General features: G+C 39.4%; 1 protein-coding gene across 5 annotated transcripts in view; it reads right to left on the reverse strand.

Annotated features, from left to right (window-relative positions):
* The window catches only part of PRG4 (proteoglycan 4), a 331,309-nt gene that overhangs the window by 140,485 nt on the left and 169,780 nt on the right, over positions 1-21,044 (reverse strand). For all 5 annotated transcript variants that reach the window (XM_085601683.1, XM_085601686.1, XM_085601685.1 and 2 more), the window contains exon 11: positions 17,207-17,293. In XM_085601683.1, the coding sequence (XP_085457809.1) occupies positions 17,207-17,293 (87 nt within the window). The remainder of the gene's footprint in view (positions 1-17,206; positions 17,294-21,044) is intronic.

Below are 21,044 nucleotides of genomic sequence, written 5' to 3' on the forward strand. Positions count from 1 at the left end.
TTAGGTATTTGTAGGAGTTTCTGAATGGATCCTTCATGCAATCCATACTAAATTTTTGTCTTCTTATAACCTCTGTGGCTGTTATTGAGCTAGTTGTTTTCTTGGGCGACATGAAAACATCCCAGTTCATACACACCCTGTTTCCTTTCTAAGTACTCATGCTCAGACATATGTTATATGGTGCGCAAACAATGCAGAGCACATACGCTTTTCTTTATAAAGATACTTATTGATGTATGTCTATTCATATACACATGTGCATAAATGTAATCTGTACAAGAATTTGTCAAAAAGCATCTAAAATGTTAAACACCCAATAAGGAAATGTAAACAAAAACAATTGAGCTAGTTGTTTTCATTTTGTTATTTAGGATGAATCAGTTCCGGAGAATTAGTTTCAACCTATTTACTCTGTATTTCTATACCCTTATATTAAATTTGCTGTATATTAAACTGTTTCAGAGTTTGTAATAAACAAACTAACCAGAGTATGGTTGTCGACCTGAGTTCTTGCCTAACAGTTTAGTTACTCTGGAATTTGGACATTCTGGGAAGAAGTATTTCCCATTAACTCTTCTGCTACAAACAAGACCATTGACCAAGCTGCTGAGGGTATGGGCTCGAGCTTTCCCAGACTACTTCATCCACTGATTTCCTTCTGTTGCTTTCTGTGTGAGTGACGGCATTTTGTCCAAGCACAATGTTGTCATCCATATAGAAAGTAGTTTCCTCACACTGCAAGGACCATATACCAATGTGTTTTTTTTCAAAGAACAAATGTTCACTCACTGCTAGCAAACTCTCAATGATACATCCTGCTTGCTTTTTGCTATCATATGTTATCCTTTGAGACATGTCTGAGTTCGCACCGTTCCTGCCGCTTCAAAACATCAGGGGTGCCCTTGCTATCGATGCATACCATATAGACCATCACAAGCCCCTGTTGCTACTGCCCCTTTGCCTCCGTTAGGTCGCTCTTCCCGTTCAAGAGCACCGAGCCGTCATACTGTCAATGCCCACCCCCTTCACTGGCCGCCCTCACCACCCTGCACAGAGAGGGACATAGAAGCAGCATGGTGGAGCCACTGGGCTTTCTTTGACATGCATCTGCCCAACGGCATTGTAGTAAATGAAAGTCCCTCTGAGAATGTATTACTATGCAATTTCCCTTTAGTATGCAAAAAGCATGAGAAACAATGCGGCTGCTCGGCCTCTGTGTGCCCAGATTACAGATTGGAATTGCGAGTCTTTCATATTCTAAGTGTACCGGTCATGTATTCCTTCTACCCTCTGCCAGAGACAATTTTTTCCAAAGCTAAAATGCACTCAGTACTTTCATATGCTGAAGTAAAGCACCTGGCCTTTGAGAAGGGTAAGCTCCATGCATGTCCTTTCCCAGACAGACTGAGCCAGAGTTTCTAAGCACGGATCTCACTGGCAAATGGACTCCGTGCCTTGTACAGCCCTGCCTTTGGAATACTGACAACTTTGTGTTTTCGATTTCTCAGTCCTGACACTTCTCTCTTTATGCTAGACACTTCATGTTCCTGCAATTTTCTTGACTATGATACTTTTTTTTTTATTGGTTTATCACCTCTGCTCTCCGAAACATTGTAACGCTTACCCTACCTTTCCGGATACTACCTTATCCTGTATTTTTTCGAATAAGATATTGTGATTGTTGCTCTGCTCTCTGTATATTTGTAAACCACGCTGATACCCGCAAGGGTCATGTTTGTGCTATATAAAACTATTAAAATAAATACATAAATAAAAGAATAGACAAGTGCTAACTATTTCACATCTGGGCGAGGCATATATCTAATCACTTGTGCTAAAAGTTTTAAAACATTTAAATCGTGTGTGTGTGTGTGTCTAAAACACACCCACACACCTTTCAGTAATGCAGCAACCTAAGAACTGAAACAGGCCCCACATCACAACAAGTTTCTGTGTGAAAAGAGCACACGCCAGGCCCATATAAGTTGCCAGACTGGAACAAAAGTATCATTAATGGTGCATAAGCATAGTAGTTTATGCCATTTTCCCAGCTTTAAAAAAATCTCTTCTATGTCAAACTTTGCCATTACAGATTTGTATGTTCTTGTGCACGTGGTTCTCTGAATATGATCTCACTGGAATTATCTGCATTAGTCATAGCCAAAGGAAGGACCTCACACCTTACATTTTGCAAATAACTCAGCAAGGTTGGCTAGGCTTTCTGATGTGTCCAAGTTACTTGGTTTACAATAAACAGCACTTTGTTTTGCAGCAGAATAACCTGTGACAGAATTGCACTATACACTTACAGTAATATGTGTACTAATTTCTAAAGTGCACATATACCCAGGGCTGTCTTGACGCTGGCTCGAGTGAAGCCTGATACGAATGCTCATTGGACATGAAAAGCCATGTTCTGAGAGCCTTCCTAAATTGGAGCAAATTGTTGATCGATTTGATATGAGTAGGAAAGGAGTTCCAGATTTTGGATGCACATATCACAAAACGTCTTCCTCCCAAGGAGGTGAGTCTAAATTTTGAGATCACAGCATTTTTGCTGAAGAGGAACGTGATGTCTTGGCTGGTGCATGCAATTTGAATTTCTTTTTCAAATGGTCTGGTCCGATTCCATGAAGGGCTTTACAGGTGATACAAAGAGCCTTAAAAATGACTCTCTGCCTTACTAGCAGCCAATGTAACTTCTTTAATGCAGTAGAGGCTAATTTGAACTAAGACATTTTCAGCATCAGATGTGCAGTTGCATTTTTCTGAGTCTGCAATGCATTTATATGTTGCTGTTGCATATTTATCTAAAGGCCATTGCAGTAGTCGATTTTAGACAAAAGCAGAGAAGTTACTACCGTTTTCTGTGGATTTACCAGGATGTAAGGAAGAATTTTCTTTACAATCTTAAGGATGTAAAAAGAAACAGAAGTGACCGCATTAATCTGGGTCCCAAAAGTAAGTTTGTCATCAATTAGTACTCCCAGGTTATGGACTTGAATAATTTATTGTATACTTCTTTTACTTTGTTTTGAAAAAACTACCTAAGGTATCACAGAATTTTTGACTGCTAGCTGCAGAATTATTACTGGGGGTTAATGTTAATTTGGTAACAGTGAGATACAGTTCTTTCACTGAATTTCTAGCAGCCTCAATTTTTTGAGGAAAGTAGCACTTTGAACTCAGCTATATACTGTTTATATATTTCCTTTTCAGCCTTTTGATAGCCATTCCTCCATTTGTGCTCCTGCTTTCTACAGCGTTGTTTTAGTGTTCTGAGGTCAATACTGAATGAAGGTGCAGCAGGTTTTTGTGTCTTGGGATAGGATCTCTTGGCCGGGGCCAGGGTGTTCACCGCAGAACAAATCCATGCTGAAATGTTTGTGACAGAGGTCATAGTCTCTATCGTCATCGGCTGCGACTGCATAAGGACCTGAGTCAATTGGTCCAGAAAAATCTTATGCCATGGTCGGGTAGTGTGTACATTAGAGGTAATTTTCTCAATTTGGGGTTGTAGAGTCAGATGTAAATCAAAGATTACTGCATGGTGATCCAACCATGTTACTGACAAAATTCTAGTATTCTTTTGGCAGGGATTATTTTTAAAAATCCCATCCAGAGAATGTCCTGCGGAATGGGTGGGACCTACCACTATATTTTTGAGTCCTGCACTGGAAATTAGGTCAAGTACAGCTATAGTGTCTTATTCTGTGGTGTCTTCTAAATAATGGATAAAGTCTCTTACTATAGTAAATTCAGTAACAAGAGAGGATGATTCCAATCTTGTGCTCAAGACTGGTACAAAGGTATGTCTAACACCAGGTGGGCTATAAATTAAAATCCCATCAAAGGATTGTGCATTATCTAGTTTAATGGAAAAGGAAAGGGCTTCACAATGAGGGAGTTTGACTGGTTGAAAAGTGGCTGCCAGATATAATGGCTAGCCTGCAACCTCTTTTATCCAGCCTATCAGCTCTGTAAATAGAATATCTAGCTGGAGTGGCTGTGACCATGTCAGGGCCAGAGGTCCAATATGCCATGGATAATAACCTTCTCCAAGGTATGAAAAAACAGAATGAAATATCAGTGTCTTTGGTAACTTTGAAGTTGTGGGTAAAACTGTCTGGAACTCTGTCAGTCACGGTCAGCATGACTCACGGGTGGGGTTCGGGGTGTCGCGTGGAAAGGGGTCACGCGGGGGGGGGGGTTAATTATTTTTTTTTTAATAAAGTTGACTTACTTTCGCCGGCCCGGTCAGGTCCCGCGGCATCTCTGCTTCTCTGCTCCTCACACGAAGCAGGCAGCCTCCCTCCTCTCCCCTAAGCCAATCACAACGCTGCAATGGCAGCGTTGTGATTGATTGGTACACCGACCACACAGCCGTCTATGGGGAGGACATCATCTCCATGTATGCTGCATGCAGCCTACATGGAGAAAAGGCAGAGTGTGTATGACTGGTTTGGTTGGCCTTGAGGTCGACCAAACAGTCAGCGCCCTCAGAATGGGCAAGCCACTCCTCCCAGCCCATCCGCCCGCCCCCAACCAAACCCTTCTGCTTTCTCGTAGTGCGAGAAGGAGAAACATAAAATGGTATTTATAATACCATTTTATGTTTCCGCTTCTCCTACTGAGAGAAAGCAGTGGGGCGATGCTCCTCCGCCAACATGGACTCTGTTCTAAACTTCATCACTAGTCACAATGTGGCTGCTCTAATGTATTAGAGATTAATAGAACTACAATTCCCAGATCTCCTGACGTCAAATTGTATTTCCATAGACATCATCTGCGTGCGTCGCAATAGATTAATTAATCTCAGCTGAGGGTTCTATACGACATAAAAGAGGTCCCGACCACCTATCCGTTACCTCCACTATCCAGCTCAGTCTGAGCTTGAGGTACCGACGGACAGGTAAGGCCCAAGGTCTTTTTCCCTCGTATTCTCTATTCTTTCTTGGTTCTCTGGCTATGTAAACTGCGCATAGCAGTAAGGGTCCTTGAAACCACACGAGTGTCATTTGTGGTAAACCGTGCATTCACGAGCAGCATTGAACATGGTTGGAACTACATGTTCCTTCGAGCAATATGTGCATAGTCTATGTTGACTAGCTTTTATTAGTGTTATTCCAGAGACTTTTGTCCATAAAAGAACAATTAAGAGATGTTCCCATTTCTTTTTGTCCTTCTTTTAAAAGGGAAATAAAGATGGAGACATGGCGTGCAATTGCTAATAATGTTTTTTGAGCCTCCTTTTCTCAGAACAAACCTCCCCTTTCTTTAGAATAAACCCCCATTTTTTGCTACACATGAATGTTGAGGAAGCCAAGTATCAATTACAATGGGCATATGGCAAAACAGGGTTCAGATATCCTAAAGATAAAGGGATACTATCTTTGACAACTATGCTTTTGTTGAAAAATAACATTTGTTGATATCTGGTTATCTAACAAAAGAAAAAACAATGCTTTCTTCTTTCTTTTTTTCCTTCTTTTTGATATCAATATAATACATCAGTGGCTATTTTGTTGACTTCAGTCGCACTAATGGATAATGTTAGGGCTTTAGTCATATATAATGGGAATCTTTTTAGATCTAACAAGAAGGACAGTTTGATAGCTGTACTCTACTTTCTTTTTTGCCCAGAGCGGGGCCTCTTAGTCCTGAGCTGTTGCCGGGCGAGGTGAGGCTGTATCCTCGTACAAAACACGTGAGCGAAAAAGTTTTTATACACACACAAGTTTGCGTGTCAGGGTTATATTCAAGAGCCCAAGGCCAATATAATCACGTAATGCTGTTTGAGAATATGATCCACTGTTTCATTTTGAGTGCTATGTTTTGTACATTTTTGTTTTTGTATTAAAGGTTTTTATAGTATCCTGTTTGTACAGAGGAACACAAGTCGTAAGGCTGTATATAAATTGAAATTTATCACTATTTCACTTTATTGATAATGCAGTAGTTTACCATCGTATGGTTTAGAGATTTTGAGAACTGGTCTCTCTGTTTTTTTCCTTCTGACCTGATCGAAACCGATATCCGCATGGCTCTCCTCTATGATTAAGAGGGACGGAAGGATATCCAAATGATGACACTGACCATCTTGGTAATTGATGGAAATCCTACCTTTTCAGGAGGGTCTGATCAATTTTCTGTATAAATTTAGTGGTTTAGCACTCTTTGTGTTACAGGTTTGGACTAGTCCTCAGCATTACTTTAATAAACTATCGGATTTATTGTTTGAAATGTAAATTTGAGGGGAAGTGATCCGGTTTAGTCTATAAAATATCCCCAGGGCCCTCACCACATTTTCTGGTTTATCTGCTCTAATGTACAGCCACACCAGCGGTTCTTCAGTAGTTATCTTGATTAGACGATGTCTGGCAGTTTTGTCAGTCAAAACCATATTTCAAAGATGAAGTCTGGTGCTGTTTTCTAACACATAATAACTTTACTAAACTGCCATGTAATTCCAGAGAAATGGCATAGGTTATTTGGCACGCCTGTGTCTCCTTATAAATTTACATAAGCAACTTTAATTTTCCTCAACTGACAGACCGCTACAACCATTTACTCTACCATGGCATCATGTTTGTTTCAAAGCCTAATGCCCCTATATTTGCTTCCCTCTTAAATGCTCTAGCAATATCAATAATATAAAAGGTTAGTCTAGAATTGTTTTAAAGGATACCCTCAAAACATTGGTTCTTTGGTTTGATGGCACTATGTCCATGAATATTCAGGCACATGCAGACATGCATTATTAATATATCAGTAGTTTGCAGTTCCAAGATAGGTAATGTGTGACTTTCTTTGAGCAGTAAACTAATAATAAACCATAGCAAAAGAAACAGTTATTGGCAAAGCCAATAGCTCTCTGACCAAGGCCAGACCTGATGGCTTTGCTAATGCTTGTTTAGACAAGCCTTGCCACCTCTATAATTGTAGATGCTTTACTTTTTTCTTCAGGTTTTTTGTTCACTCCCGGAGCTCTTACATCAGTCATGTTGAACCTACCTGAGAAATACTCAAACTCAAGCTCAGTGTGTTTTACTTCATACTTAACCCTCCTATTACTACTATGAATTCTGTAATCAGTTATTTAATGTTGGACTCACAACATGTCATCATGTTTAATATTGTAGCCCCAGTGCACATTTGCAGGCAAAGCTACCTTGTTTTGCTGTAATTTTTTTAAAAGTTTCAACAATTGTTCGGAGTGCATTATAATCACATGTAGTCTCCACTCACGTATTCCATGTGACTAATGTTGAAAAAAGACAGAGGGGGTATCACATATTTAAAGTATCCCTGAGAACTAATGCCGTATATGTGCTAGAGACGTAACTGATAGAATTGTGACTCTTTGTGAAGTTGTTTGTATGAGTTAACATAGTGATGTGCTTACTAAATGAAAATGTATGTGCTCAGATGCCATAATCGAATGATCACGTTAGTGCTGTATTAATTCTAAAGCTACATGTTGAGAAACTTTGATTTATTTGTGTACAGAGAAGTGCACATAATGTAACCTGTGCACGTGTTAACTTAGCCTAACTAGTGGGCCTGAGATGCATTAGGATTCAAGTTCACTTTTCAGTTTAACGTTCAAATTCATATTTTATTCTTGCCATTGAAATTTTGCATGTATTTTGTGTTCCCACTGCAGGTGGACAAGACTTTGTTAGTAAAGAGAAAGGGGTCTTTCTTCTTAGTAGATAGTAAGGCATGTGAAGTGGCAACTGGTACGAAGAGAGTGATAAGATGGGAGGTGAATTGTCACGGCACATGGAGACGAGACCAAGGACAGCCGTAGTAACGATTTATGGGAACCGCAAGATGGTGTGAGGAAGCCAATGTGTGCTACTAGTATGGAATTTTACTGAATGCAGTTTGTGGGACGTCCTATGGGTACAACTGATGTTTTGATGCGTCGTACTGAGGGATAGCTGGCTTCTGACTTAGGACAACTGGAGGTGCAGACCTCTGCTTTGGTTACTGTGGCTTTATTTTACTTGATCCATGTTAGAGCTCCTTTTTACAGAGGACTCTAGTGGCTGACCCCTTTCTCTATTTCCTTCTATGTCTTTCGTTTAGGGTTGCCACTTTCGGGTAAGAAAGAACAGGGACAGATAGGGATTCATGCTTATTTTCATAACAAGTTAAGGCAACCTGATGCAAAGTTCTGTTTTCTTATCAATCATATAGCGATAACAGTATTAGTTGGTTTCTTTTTGTTATATAGGGTGAATCGCTTCCGAAGATGTGGCTTCTTACAATTTAATTGTATTTCTATACAATAATGCTCAGACTGGTATATATTAATCTGCTTTTAATTGGAATTTGGAATAAACTTACTAACTCGAAACTTGGTATAGAACTGAGTTATTGTGTAATCTAAACTGGCAACACTAAAATTGGATATTGAATTGACAGTGTCCTTCTCCTCACCTGCAAAATGGGCCCAGGGTCCATCAACTGTGTGGCAAAATTTGGATTTAGGATCCACAGTTGTAATCCACTAAAGGTGTGTGTGGTTCAGCCTTCTTGGCTGATTTGGAGTTAGATGGTGATGGAAAATCCTCTAACGTCTGGAGGAAATGCTGACTTCAGAGGTGAATCTTAGCCAACCCTAAAGCAGGCTAATGGTTATTGTTTAATTACTATCCTCTGCACCAAATTAATTTGACTTGATGGAGCGTAAAAGTTCAAAAACTGTTGCCTCTATCAATTCTCACCATTAGACATGTTTTACTAATATAGTATTAACAAAATATGTGAAATAAAGTGATGGCGAAAACATGAGGTCCTATACTGCATTATAAAGGCATGCAGGAATGTTTCTGAAAAGTGAAAATGAGAAAAACATGAATAAAGAATGACGAGAAATAGTTAAATGTTTATGAAATGTAGAAAAATGTTTAAGCAATAAAACCTGGTTAACTTACAAATGTGCTGCTGATCATCTACTGTGCCATAATAAAAAGACTGCTTAAATCGTAAATCAGAATGAATACGATTAAAATGACTAGCTTAAAGATGCTTAACAAATAAAAGTTCCTACAGTATTTCATTAAATATGCGAAATATGAATGTGAATCACAAAAGCAACACGCATATTAATCTGCTCAAAAAATAAAACGTGTGAAGTGTTCCCTTTTAGTAGTGCTTAATATTGACATGTAATCTTTGAAGAAAAGAATAGTGAGTGAATTTACTAAGAAGAAACTGAATTATTCATAATGTGTTTTCTATTAATCTTAACGTGCTAATGTTTTTAGTGAATTTGTATATAGGCCTTGAATGCTTCTTTTTCCTCATTCAGAGAGACAAGACCCATCTGAAGTCGTCATTTTAGATGCTATGAGAACTTTCCTGAGAGTTTCTTTCTTGTGATTATGAACAAAAAGTCCTGTTCTCATTCAGCAACACTGTTGACAGAAATGTATCCATACAATTGCAAACCCAGAGAGAGCATCTGGGAAAGGACAGACAGTGATAACATCAATTTTTTTTACTTCCCAGGAGAGGATGCAAAATATAAAATTGTTGGAATTGATGATCCAACAAAAGGATTAATTAATGTTTCCGGATGTCTTAGTGAGGTATTGATCACACCATGAGCAGCCCACTGTGGACAACCAATTGAAATCATAACATACAACTGAACTTATACTTTGTGTGCGTAAACTGAGAACCTTTGGAACTATAATTGCCCCAGTGGGGGAGGAATGGCTGAACAACCTAATATATGTTTGTAAAACAATTTTGGCACGATTCGCCCTGGATCTGTTATCTGGTACCTTGTTAGATGGTTAGTTTGACTAATTAACCTAATTAACCTAGGAGATGAAGAGACAAGATTAATGGTGAATGAGTTTTATAGTGGTTAGGAGAAAAATAGGGTTTTTTGACAGATGATCGAGTTTCTGACTTTGACGGAAAGATTTTAAAATAGACTTGTGATTGCAGAAAATTGATGAATTGTATGTTTTTGCTGTGGTCCGTCATGACCTAAATGGAGTACGGTTCCGTCGAGGCCTAAGATCCAGGGATAAGCCTACGGGCAGTCTTAGTGTGGCATACACTAAGTGTGTATGTCTACTGTTTTGTGAGTACTGTGCATGAGACGTCAGTGCCGGTACTGAGAAAGGGAACTTGATGCATGACAAGTTGGAATTGTTTAGGTTTCTTTGGAACGCGCATCGGGAGAGACCTTAGGAGTTCTTACATAATGAAGAGTAAAATCGCACTGCTCGAGGTTTTCACAAGGAGTGAATGAGATTTTTCTGAATGAATGGGTATCTATAATTCATTTAGTTGAGCAGACAAAGTTGGTTTATGTTGTATTGTTTGTGAATTCTGTTTAAAAGGCCGAGAGAAAAGACGATGGTCTAATTGGGAAGGGAGGGTCAGTACAATGAGGAGATAGACTGATGTCATAAAGTGCCGCACTGGTATTGGTGGTTGGTATATAGCCACGCTGGTATTGGTGGACGAGAACGAACAGTGATTGGAGGTTAAAAACAATAATACTGAAGAGAATGTAGTGATTCAAGTTGTTAAAAGCTTTAATCAGAAATGAAGAGTCAATACCAACTAGGGAAGGAGTTCCTGCGGCTCCGGAAGGTTACAAACGCTTTGCAGATGTCATTAGAGAAAGGATATCATACTTGTATTTGGTTAGAGAATTGGGTAAAATACACTGAGAAAGATGGTCCCTTAGCGTTTCCACAATATGGGACATTTAATGTTAGAATTTTAGAAAATTTGAGAAGACAGATGAATGATTTAAAACCTAATACTAGACCCATACATTATGAAGCCCTTGAAGAGTGGGAACATGAAGCACATGGGAGAGAAAAGGAGAAATATCAGGGAAGATATAGGAATACAATAAGTCGATATGAACAAGAAAAATGGGATTCCCAGAAAAATATATAGAGAAAGGATGTTGCTTTGGGAGCTCGCGTGTATCCGGTAATGGTAGGAAAACAAAAGGAAGGAGAGAAATGTAAGGAAAAGAGAAAACAGGTAGAGGAGCCAAAGATTCAAGTATTTCCTGGAGCAGATGAGAATTTATAAGATATAGATGATGAGATGTTAAACAAACTTTTGTTGAATAGACCTCCACCTTATAATGAAGAGCAGAATTATTCAGAGACTAATCCATTTGTAGGTATGAGGAAAAAAGCTCCACCTGCAGATTTAAATCCGGCTTATAATAGAATATTTTTAGCTGAAAATCAGACCCCAGAGTGATCAGGATTTCCTAATTTGGCAATAACGAATAATCCTGATGCATTGTAAGTACCTGTGACTATTGGTCCAGTTATTCCTCTTTATCAGACAGGGCGAGGAGTTACACAGATTCCTGCTATAACAGTCCCAAGTGAAAATGTATGGGAAATACATACGTTATCTGGAACAAAAGAGATTGTGAGAGATCAGGGAACAATGTGCACACTGGTAAGAACAGAGACTCATGAGAATAGTGCAGAAGAGTGTAATAGAATGAATTCCACCCTGGAAGGGGGAATTAACTCATTGATAAATATTTCAGAGAAAACTCTTGAAACACCAAGTAGAGGACAACAATTGATTACTGGAAGAGTTTTGCAAATGAGTAGTCAGAAAAACGATTCATGGATATTGCTGAGGCCAGCAGAGACTAGTAGGGATCCACAGAGATCAGAAGTGAGTACTTCGATAGGGCCATCCGCAGAAGAACTTGATGACTGGATTAGAGACGTAGCCTCTACAGGAAATACATTAACTAATGCAAATCGAAATGCAAATATAGATATAAGTAAACTAAAAGTGGAATTAGAAGAAATGATTTTGGGAACCATTAGTCCCGAGAGATTAGCAAAATATTGTGATGAAGATTTATTGTTTATGTGTAAAGATATAACTCGGAAAGCAAGAAATACTCATGAGAAATTTGCTGAAGTAGCACAGAAATATGGGGTGGTTGTAGAAATGTCTAAAGCTTTACAGAAAACATATTGATTGAATTTTAGTGACAGAGATTTGGAGAGTGATTACAAATCAAAAAGTTAATTACAATTCTGAAGCGATGGGGGAGATAGAAAGATGGGAAGACACATGGGCTAAAATGAAAGGAAGATACCACAATGACGCTGCCTCTGTATCGGATGATGGTAAAGGAAAAGGATGAGGCAGATGAAGTGGCTTTCCCAATGAGAGAAGTTTCCAGGGGGAGTTTATGTACATGTCCCCTGGAGTAGACAAGATATATATTATCTTTGACAAGTGATTTTCTGAGGTTGAGAGAGAAACCAGTTGAATGGTATAAACAAGTGGAAAGGTTTGTGAAGGTCTCTAAAGTCTTGTTGAAAGATATGGATGCTTTATTTGACATATTGGTTCCTACAGATTTCTGTGTGTGGAATGTAAGATTGCAGTCGATTGGCCAGAAACAGAATACGTTAGAGATACAAAGACAGGCACACCCTCCGCAGAAGTAACAAAGTAATACAATCGGGTCATTACATATTTGAAAGGAAATATTTCTCTGAAAGAGACAGATTGGGTGAAAATAGTTCAAACCCAGGAATTAAAAGAAACAGCACATGAGCACTATGAGAGGCTCCTGCAGGCATTCAAACAATGCAGTGGAATTGAAAATGTGTCGGAGACAGATATGGGACATTTGTGTATAGATTTGTATATGGTTTGAGGCCTGAAATTAGTGCAATGATTCAACAGCATTTGATTTGCTGGCAGAGCAAATCAATAGATGAGATATTGTGATATACAAAGTATTGTGGAGAGGACATCAAGATGCGACATAAGAAGTTGAAAGAGAAGTTGATGTTGTCACAGATGAGGGCAGCCAAAAAAAGATATGTGAGTTTCGATTCAGATTTTACAGGTATGATACAGGGAAATGGTCATACTACTAATGGATTGAATGGTAAATTATATGCCAAGTTTGATGCCACAAGGAAGGGGATGACATTAAAAAAGACTTTTCCTTTACACAGTTGCGGCAAGATCGGGCATTGGAAGCGCGAGTGTAAGATGAATCAGGCTAATCAGGTGAATGGACAAGCCATGGTGACAGGTAGAGACAGAATGGTTCAATAAAAGGTGACTAGTGATATGTTAATCCAGTCAATGGAAAATGTAAGAGGTCGGAATCAGATTATGCCTCAAACTCCTACACAAAATTTGAATGGACAGGTGCAGAAATACAATGTGAATGTGGCTTTTCATACCAATGATCAAGTAAATCCAAATGTGCAAGTGGCTTCACAATGTTTGTTACAGATGGATGACAGTGACTCAGACAAGTCCCAGTGACGATGCCTGAGAGGGGAGGAGAAAGGCGTGCTTGGCGCATCCTTAAAGGTTGACCAGATCAGCCCATATGTGGATGGCAAAGCAAATGGAACACCTATTTCATTCCTTGTAGATACTGGTGCAACCAGTTTCACTGAAGAACTGTGGAAATTCTCAACCTATCCCTCTCAGGAGATACAATCCAAGTAGTAGGACTATCGAATCAGTTAATTCCATCCCCAGTGACAGAACCAATACAGGTACAAATTGGAACATTTGAGGATATGCACATGTTTGTGGTGTGTGATATCAGTCCAGTAAATTTGTTGGGACGAGATTTATTATGTAAAATTAATTGCTCTATTTACTGTACACCTGAAGGAATAGAATTTCATACCAAAGATGAGGATGTTGTAGGGCCCGATTCACAAAGTAATCTGAGACAAAATCCTAACTTTACGACTTTCGGTATTCACAAAAGGCATTTAGGAGTAGTAAAGTTAGGATTCCTAACTCTACTACTCCTAAACTGAGACAAAATCCCAACTTTGTGACTTTCCGTATTCACAAAAAGCATTTAGGAGTAGTAATCATAACTTTACAACTTTTGGTATTCACAAAAAGCATTTAGGAATAGTAAAGTTAGGATTTCTAATTTTACTACTCCTAAACCGAGGAAAATCATAACTTTACGACTTTTGGTATTCACAAAAGCATTTAGGAGTAATAAAGTTAGGATTCCTAACTTTACTACTCCAAAATTGAGACAAAATCCTAACTTTACGACTTTCGGTATTAACGCAAGGCATTTAGGAGTAGGTAAGTTAGGAATCCTAACTTTACTATTCCTAAACTAAAAAAAATCCTAACTTTTTGACTTTTGGAATTCACAAAAGGAATTTAGGAGTAGTAAAGTTAGGAATCTTAACTTTACTACCCCTAAACTGAGACAAAGTTCTAACTTTACGACTTTCATATTTTACGACTTCCGTATTCATAAAAAGCATTTAGGAATAGTAAAGTTAGGAATCCTAAATTTATTACTCCTAAACTGAGAAAAATCCTAACTTTTTGACTTTCGGTATTCACAATAGGCATTTAGGAGTAGTAAAGTTAGGAACCCTATCTTTACTACTCCTAAACTGAGAAAAATCCTAACTATACAACTTTCAATATTCACAAAAGGCATTTAGGAGTAGTAAAGTTAGGAATCCTAAATATTTAAGCAATATTACTAATTTTGGAAAAGATTTAACAGAACTGAAATCAGACAGTGCGTGGGAGAAAACTGGGAAAGAATTTTCTTCTGTGGGAAATTAGTTTGCAGCACTGGGAAAAAGTTTAGCGGGAAAAATTCTAACACCATTAATAACAATTGCTATTGGCTTTCTGATAATAGTACTAATATATCGATATTGTAAGAATAAGAAAAGCTCTAAAGAAACTAGAGGCCGAAAAAGAAATAGAGCAGAAATTGAATTAGAAGATAGGAGGAGTAATTTCTACAAATTTTTTTTAAAAGTTTGAGCGAATAAGGTTGAAACAAATGAAAACAACTGCATTCTAAAAGTGATATCATATTAAGATCAATAGATAAGATAAGATTGTGTGATGGCTTGATTCACCATCAAAGGAGGAATTGATGGAGCGTAAAAGTTCAGAAAGTGTTGCCTCCATCAATTCTCACCATTAGACCTGTTTTACTGATATAGTATTAATTAAATATGAGAAATAAAATGATGACAATAACATAAGATCCTATACTGCATATATAAAGGTATGCAGGAATGTTTCTGAAATGTGAAAATGAGAAAAACGTGAATAAAGAATGAAGCGAAATAGTTATATGTTTATGAAATGTAGAAACATGTTTAAGCAATAAAACGTGCTTAAATTAGAAATGTGATGCTGATTACCTAATGTGCCATAATGAAAAGAATGCTTACATTGTAAATCATAATGAATACGACTAAAATGACTAGCTTAAAGATGCTTAACAAATAAAAGTTCCTACAGTATTTCATTAATTATGCGAAACATGAATGTGAATCAGAAAAGCGACACGCATATTAATCTGCTTGAAAAACAAAACGCGTGAAGTGTTCTCTTTTAGTAGTGCTTAATATTGACATGTAACCTTTGAAGAAAAGAATAGTGAGTGAACTTGCTAAGAAGAAACTGAATTAGTCATGATAATGTGTTTTATATTAATCTTAATGTGCTAATGGTTTTAGTGAGTTTTTATGTAGGCCTTGAATGCTTCTTTTTCCTCATACAGAAAAGCGAGACCCAGCTGAAGTCGTCATTTTAGATGCTATGAGAACTTTCCTGAGAGTTTCTTTCTTGTGATTATGAACAAAAAGTCCTGTTCTCATTCAGCAACACTGTTGACAAAAATGTATCCATACAATTGCAAACCCAGAGAGAGCATCTGGGAAAGGACAGACAGTGAATACATCGAATTTTCTTACTTCCGAGGAGAGGATGCAAGTTATAAAATTGTTGGAATTGATGATTCGACAAAAGTATTACTTAATGTTTCCAGATTTCTTAGTGAGGCATTGATGACACCATGAGCAGCCCACTGTGGAAAACCAATGGAAACCATAACATACGACTGAACTGATACTTTGGGGGTGTAAACTGAGAACCTTTGGAAGTATAATTGCCCCTGTGGAGGAGGAGTGCTGGTGGCTATCATTTTCAATTTCCTTGCCTGGCATGCTGTCGGACTGAACTTTGACTTTCTTATACCTATCCCATTTTGAACTGAACTTTCGAATTGACTCATCCTGCACTTTACCGGCTGGTAAAGTATGCAGGTATAAGTCTTCGGCTGGAGAGTTGTGGACACAATCCTGTGACACCTTACATTTCGTCACTGCATATTTGGTTTGTATAACCTACATGCTGAATTTGATATTTGCAATGTTCTCTATTTTTAATACTGTAGGTGATCAGTAAGTGTTATATTTACCTGTATCTATTAATGTTGTGTATGACTTGAACTAAATGATTTCATTAACTAAAGATGTAATTGTGATTTGTGTTTCTTGATCATTCAAATTGAGGCATAGATAAATGGTATTCATGAGTTATATTATCGTTTGAGTCATTATTTGGCATGAATTCTTTTGTTGACTAATTACCCATGTGAATTTAAAGCTTTGTTTGTTTATGCATGAGATTGGCATTTTCTTATTCCAGGCCCTCATAAGGATTTGCCCCTTAGTTCTCTTTATATCCAAGTTCCTATTAGCTCACATAAAAGATTCATCAGAGGATCTAATGGCTGTAAGTACGTTTTATTATGGGCCCTGAGATAAAATAGGTTGAATAACCTAATATATGTCTGTAAAAAGATTTTTCATATTTCGCGCTAGATCAGTCTCTACTCCTGATAAGGAACTTGGTTATTTACTAGCCGCAGTTCCCTTTTCTAAATGCTAGGGTGGAAACACATCTACGATATCATTTAACTTTCAAAGCACTGTTCAATAGTCCACAAGGAATTTAGGGGAATTTTGTCTTGAAACAAACAACAGTTGCCTTTCTTAACAGTCTCTGTCACCCACTGCCAGAAGTGTCTGCTTCAGTAGCAAATGACCGTTTAAACTACTATCATAGCTGAAACAGGGTCGAACATTGATCTGTGTCATAGGACACTTGCCATCACCAGCACTGCTATCTCAATTCTCACCAGAAGGAGTGAGTGTCCTCTAATATTGTATGCCAAGACTTCTTCAAGTGCACCTATCAATGTTCATAAACACTTGTGCATCAGGCACGGTTGTAAAGAATGAAAGGTGTATTCAAGTAGATGAGTACAACTCACACCAAAAACCCAATTCAAGATAAATTGCTCTGTGCTATTCCTCAAATATACAGTTCCATCTCATACCTGGGAACTCAACTTCAGGAGTAGTCTTGTCCTTATTTGCTGCCTTCTTTGGGTTCTTAGGTGAGCGTTTCTGTGGTGATAGGTCACCTTCATTTGGTGGAAATGATGAACGAGAAGAAGAGAGAGATATGGGTTTTTAGAACGATTTACAAACAAGATAAATAATTACTGTGAATCACTGTCCCAACATTCGCTCTTGTAAACACATGCTTTTTATTTTTTTATATATTTTTATTGGCATTTCAACACCGTGCATTTCCACATTATGGGCTTTATTACCAACCATGTACAGCCTATCATGCAGCATGAGGAACTCCAAAGGTCGCAAGGTCCATTCGTAACCTAGCATAAAATACCATTAAACAAAGTAACAGTGAAATCCTCCTACCCCCCTCCCGTACTCAGCTTGTGACATAGTTCAGCATCCAAAGGATATAGGCATTAAACTTTAGCAACAATAGTAATTCCACCAGCGTAATTCCAATTCTCGGCACATGTGCACGACTGTTCAATAGGGTCCCCCCGCCTCACCCCCTTCAGGGTCAGGAGGCCTTTGTCTGGGATTGTCCCCTTCTCCACCGTCTGCCGCAGTCGCGGGGGCAGAAATATATCCAGGTCGTGGACCTTGGCCCCCTGCCAGCAGATCAGCCATCAATCTATCATCACACATGGTAAACACATGCTTGTACGGTAACCATTGTAGGAAAGTGACACTTTTTTTTACATGGTCACCCCCACTCTTTGCCTGGTATTTGATGTGATTTTGACTGAAAGTGGACTGGGTTCCTGCTAACCGGGTCCCCAGTGCTAGATCTGTTTCCCAAAATAGTACAAATGTTTCTCAACTTGGCAATACTTTAGCACTCCCTGTAAGTCCCAAGTAAATTGTACCCCTGGTAGCTAGAGCAAGGAGGGTAAAGAGGGTCCTTAAGGGCTGCAGCACAAACTGTGCCACCCTAAGGAACCCTTCAACAAACACATACAGGCTGCCACTGAACGCTGTGTGTCTTGGTGAAGATAAAAGTGAAAACAAGACATGGCACACATCTCTGTGTGCCATGCCCACAAACACTGCATGCAGTATAGGTAATCACCCCCTACTGCAGGCCTTACAGCCGTAAGGCAGGGTGCACTATACTACATGTGTGGGCATACCTGCATGAGCAGATATACACCAGTGCTGCCAGTACAAGTGACCAGGGAAGCTATTTTAAGAACATGTGCTGGTCACTGATAAAAACGAGTTCCCCAGCTACATGATGGCTTTACTGAAAAAAGAGATGATTGGTATCAAACGTCTCATATTGGTAAACCCACACTGATGCCAGTGTTGGATTTACCAATACATGTACTCATAGGGCACCCTACAGGTACCCTCGGAAAACCTACCAACTACTGGTGTGCTCATGGACTGGTCTTAGCCAGTCTGCCACCCCCAACAAGTTTCTGACCCACAAGGGTGAATGCCTTTGCTTTCAGCAGGTCAGAAACAAAGCCTGCTCAGGCAGAGGGAATGTACACCTTCTCCCACAGGATTTCCTGTGAATTAGCCTGCCAGGGCAGGGAGCTTCAAAGAGCCCACCACCTTTGGTATGCAAATCTGGCATCCCTCACAGAAGAGGATACCGACCCCCCTTGACCAGCACCCTTTTGGCACCGGGACGTGGTGGGAAAATGAATAGTAGCAGAGGCGTGTTCACCTTCAGACTAGTTCCACTCCTAACGTGGGCTACCTGAAATAAAGATGAAATCTCAAAGTCTGCCATCTTGGTGATGGCACACTTAAGAACTTCTGGGACAGGGTTATGCCCAATTCCCACAGGAAGTCGTCTTATAGGGGGCATAGTGACCCCAGGGGTAGGTAGCCCTTTGGCTACTATCCTACACTCCCCTAATGCCCGTAAATCTAGTATTGAGGGGCACTCCTGGCATTATGAAAACAGAGCCTGCTAACCAAAAGAAGAAGACGGACCGAAGTGCTGCACAAAGCAAGAAATGAAAGAAGAAACAATTGACTTGGTGCCAACCCTGCCGACCTGTTTGCCTATTCTCGACAACTGTGCTAAAGTTGTCTCACCCTGCAAGCTGCTGATCCTCCAAAACCTGGGAGGACTGCCAACACTTCTCTAAAGACTCAGAGACTCCTTTGGAGCAGCAGAGCTGTTCTCCTCCATCCTGCAGGTACCACAGACCAACCTGCGAAGGCTCTGGACCACAAAGACCAGACACCTGAAAACACCACTGCACCTGAGCTGCCAAGCCTGAGCTGAAGTGGGCCACCTGTGCCAGCATGGTCCCCTGGCCCTCCAGAGACAAAGTCACCCTTAGACTTGCCCACTCTGGACTCTCTGCTGCTTGATGCTGCCTCTGTTTGTAGGCCCCCTTAGTGACAGAACCCTGACTCCTAAGGACACCTCTGTACCAGTTGCCCCTGGGCCATGGAGAAGAGGACCAAAACGTTTCCCTGAGCATCGTGTGGCCTGAGTCCCCCTGTTGGTTCAGCCCGACTGGTCTCCCAGTCCAAATTTGCAGCCTCTTTTCACGATAGACTATCATTCGGCACCTGACGTTATATTGCACCACTGCACCCGGCTGCCCTAGCATTTCTTTCTCGAAACGTACTTACCTGATCGCATTGATCCTGGTGCCTAAATATACATAAAGATACGTGTTATTTTATAAATTGGTGTGGATTTCCTTACTGAGTCGTGTGTACCATTTGTATTGACTATGTGAGTGTTTGCAAATGTCTAACACTCCTCTTTGAGTAGCCTAAGGCTGCTCGACCAGACAACCCCTCGAAGAGCACATTGGGATTGTTAGAGCAAGCCCCTGTCCACTCATAAGAGAATACTTGCACTCTTTGCATGATAGACCTCTTTTTGGTATATCATATAAAGAGCCAGCTTCCTACAGCCATTAATGAATAATACATTATTTTCTACTTTTTCAAGATCTGTACTTCACAATCTTAGGAACCACAGGTTGGCATGGAAATTCTTGATTGATGACTAACAACATTTTCCCATTGCTTCATCATACTAAAAGGGTATTTGGCAAATATGTTCCCAAGGTTGGGGTAATTGTGACCATGAAATATAACTTTTGAAAATGTGGACCATGCCAGGTGATCTCAGATCCTGTTGGTAGGTTGCTATTTATTTAGGTATGAGATGTTTCTAGGAACTGTTAACTAAATGATTCCTCTATTTCTCCATTAAGGAGTTGGGGCACCACCCCTAAACATTTATACAGCTGACCTTTTGCTCCACGATATATTAGGTATAACAAAACCTCTTTCCATTCTAAAACAACTTTTCTTCACCTCACCCTTCCCAGTCTCCAACACTGTTCAGGAGTCAGGTTTAACCCACTGATGGCACAATTCTGAATTGTGCACAAAAAGTCAACTTTGGCAAAAGCTCCTACCTAGGAAAGAAATGATCATATAGAACTATGCAGCAGCAGTCATAACAAGTTCAAAGTCAGCAGCTACATCTTTTGCAGGTTATTCTTCATTATGCAGTACAAAAGGTAATAATCAAGTGTACTAACAGTGTTTGTACTTTGGTCTGTTTGTGCTCGTTATTACAGCACGAACTGGAATGAAGACGTAATCGTGAATGCCATGAAACAATTATCACGAAACCAGGATAGTTTCGTGGAAACATTGAATCCAGGTTTGGCTTGAAGGTTCATCAGGCTGGGAACTCATCCCAAATAAGTAGGTGTTTTTCTTTCTTATATGGAAGAACTTCAACACTGTTAAGTTTAAGAGCCCTTTATAAATGTGGCCTCACACACAAGTGGTTGGCATTTATGTATATTGTAGTAGCCC

Source organism: Triturus cristatus, chromosome 4_2 (genome assembly GCF_964204655.1).
Source record: "Triturus cristatus chromosome 4_2, aTriCri1.1, whole genome shotgun sequence".
Taxonomy (NCBI): Eukaryota; Metazoa; Chordata; class Amphibia; order Caudata; family Salamandridae; genus Triturus; species Triturus cristatus.